Raw genomic sequence first — 2,296 nt, 5'->3', positions numbered from 1 at the left:
CACCTTATTACCCCAGTATTACATCTTATTACGGTGAGGTATTACCCAGTTATACTTTAGTAATTACCTATATATTACCTCTTCATTATCACACTGTTACCCCAGTATTACCATCTTATTACCGTGGTGGGATGTGCTACCTAATTTCTTTTCAGGGTTCATGGTAACAAATTACACGCTGTTGAGTAACAGAGTTGCAGAGTTCACACCGACACAAATTGAATTTGATAATTTTATGGTGACTTATGGTGGAATGGCTTACAACAGAAAATATATAACTCAAATTCCACTTATTTGTAGAATCAGATTAAATAGACTTGGGAATCAGAGTGTGGGTTTTCAAGTCCAGTCACAATAGCTTTGCAGTCCAGGGTAGAAAAAAATGCTTCTGATCCCATCAAGACAGTTTCCAAGTGATGTTAGAAAAATGAGTTAAAAACAGGAGAAACCCTCTGGTCACTGAGTCACCTCTTCTGACCTAATTACTTTTATTTGAAGTAATCTGTGAGAAGTACACCGATTCACAGATCAGTCCAGATGAAGGGAATAAGTCGAGGTGGTTAGTGGACTGTAAATGCACTACAGCCGGTTCTTCCTTCTCCTGGACTGGGAGCTGAAGCTGCGTGGTAAAGGGGCCTGACTGTTTACGCCTCCAGTTCAAAGTCAAAGTACTGTGGGTCAAAGTGATGAATCCTTGTGTATCCGTCTTCTCCTCCACTGCTGTAACTGTAAACGAGCATAGTACAAACAAAATGTTAGAAGTCATACACACAAAGAACTTTTGACCTGCCGACTTTCCATTTTAGGTCAGAGTTTGTCTTCTTTTACCTCTTGCCATCAGGATGGAACGCCACACAGTTGATGGGGCCAAAATGACCTTTGACCCTGCCAAACTCCTCTTCATAGGCGGCATGGAAGAACCTGTGGGTGAAGAAGAAAAGCAGGTTAGTGCCTCAGTCTGCACTGTCCCTGGACAGTGGAAATGGCTTCTACCATCAGGTTGAACTTAATGTAGGGAGGGGGTTCTTTCCCAACCTCTGTACTGAGTCTCCGGCCCACTTTATCTCACCTGGCCTCAAACTTGCCGATCCTGGTGGAGGTAGTGGTGACCTCCATGGCTTCCTGTCCACCTCCCATCACCACCTGAATCCAGAAAACAGTTAACGATGAGATACAGTTTGCAACACTACTGTGTTTTCTTTCTCTACTCTTACGCCTCGCAGCCACACTACTGCGGCATTTCCAAGCCCCTTGAACGGAGACATCTGGAAACACTGCTGACCCAATTTTCGTTTGAAAACTCCAGGCTGGTTTTGTAGGCCAGACGGAGACGCATGTTAGTCGGTCTTAGTGGTTAGTTTTATCTTGTTGCCGGTCCAAGAAAATAAATACCAGGTGTTTTCACCATTAATGTTCTTCTGTCTAGACTACCGTCTGTATTTTCAACTTATACATCCATAGTTTGTCAGTTCACTGCTCCAATCCAAATCGCTTGATGGATTTGTAAATTTGGTTCGGTTTTGTTTCACACATGAAAATCCCAGCGTACCAAAATGCGTCACCGCAAAACACGCAAGAACGTTCACACCGCTTTACTAGTCCGCTGTGTCCGAGCCGCGCCAGATTTCGATTGTTTGGTGCACATTCGAGTACAGGGTCTGTATTCATACCTGCCCAAATAAACCGCACCAAGGGGGAAATGAATCCTTGGGGGGTTCAAAACAATTGCGGCAGGTGTGAAAGCGCCCTTAAACCACAAATGCACATGCAAGCCCAGTGTGAGCGAATGGTCAAGTGATGAGCGCTGTCAGATGTGTTACTATGAACAGAGATGAGTTCTGCTACAGAGCCTAACAGCTTGAGTGGACAGAGAAGGTTTTTGTTTCAACACGCCATTAAAATATAATGAAACCCTAGTAGTGTGGATGTGGCCTAGGGGGCAAACAACGCAGACACAGTCATAGGATACACAGCCTTTACTTGTTTTAACTGTGCGAGTCTTCTCTTACATGATCCATGATGGGGGAGATGGCTGCAGAGTTGACAGGTCTCTCGGTCTTGAAAGTCTTGATGTGATCCATAGTAGCGCAGTCAAAGAGCTAAGAGGAAACGCAGAAGACACCCAACGATCAATAAAGTATCAGACAGCAGGCAAATAGAGATTAAAGTCTGACTAGAAAATGCATGACTATCAATCGTATTTACAGCAAATAATTATGGGTGTTTCATGAAAACAAAATGAGCAAAATCTTTACAAGCTGCCTGGTTCTGGCTGTGTCACAGAGCCAGGAGAGTG

At 43.9% G+C, this 2,296-nt stretch overlaps 1 protein-coding gene across 1 annotated transcript in view; it reads right to left on the bottom strand.

The window, feature by feature from the left end:
* Positions 1 to 218: 218 nt before the first annotated feature.
* Positions 219 to 2,296, bottom strand: part of eif3i (eukaryotic translation initiation factor 3, subunit I) — a 6,379-nt gene continuing 4,301 nt past the window's right edge. Inside the window, exons 8-11 of the mRNA XM_032534878.1 lie at positions 2,010 to 2,099; positions 1,070 to 1,143; positions 829 to 921; positions 219 to 726 (exon numbers count right to left, since the gene is read on the bottom strand). Coding sequence (XP_032390769.1) covers positions 645 to 726; positions 829 to 921; positions 1,070 to 1,143; positions 2,010 to 2,099 — 339 coding nt within the window. The 3' untranslated portion in view covers positions 219 to 644. The remainder of the gene's footprint in view (positions 727 to 828; positions 922 to 1,069; positions 1,144 to 2,009; positions 2,100 to 2,296) is intronic.

The sequence above is a fragment of the Etheostoma spectabile genome, chromosome 14 (assembly GCF_008692095.1).
Source record: "Etheostoma spectabile isolate EspeVRDwgs_2016 chromosome 14, UIUC_Espe_1.0, whole genome shotgun sequence".
In the NCBI taxonomy this organism is placed as follows: Eukaryota; Metazoa; Chordata; class Actinopteri; order Perciformes; family Percidae; genus Etheostoma; species Etheostoma spectabile.
This window is presented reverse-complemented; position numbering and strand designations above follow the sequence as displayed.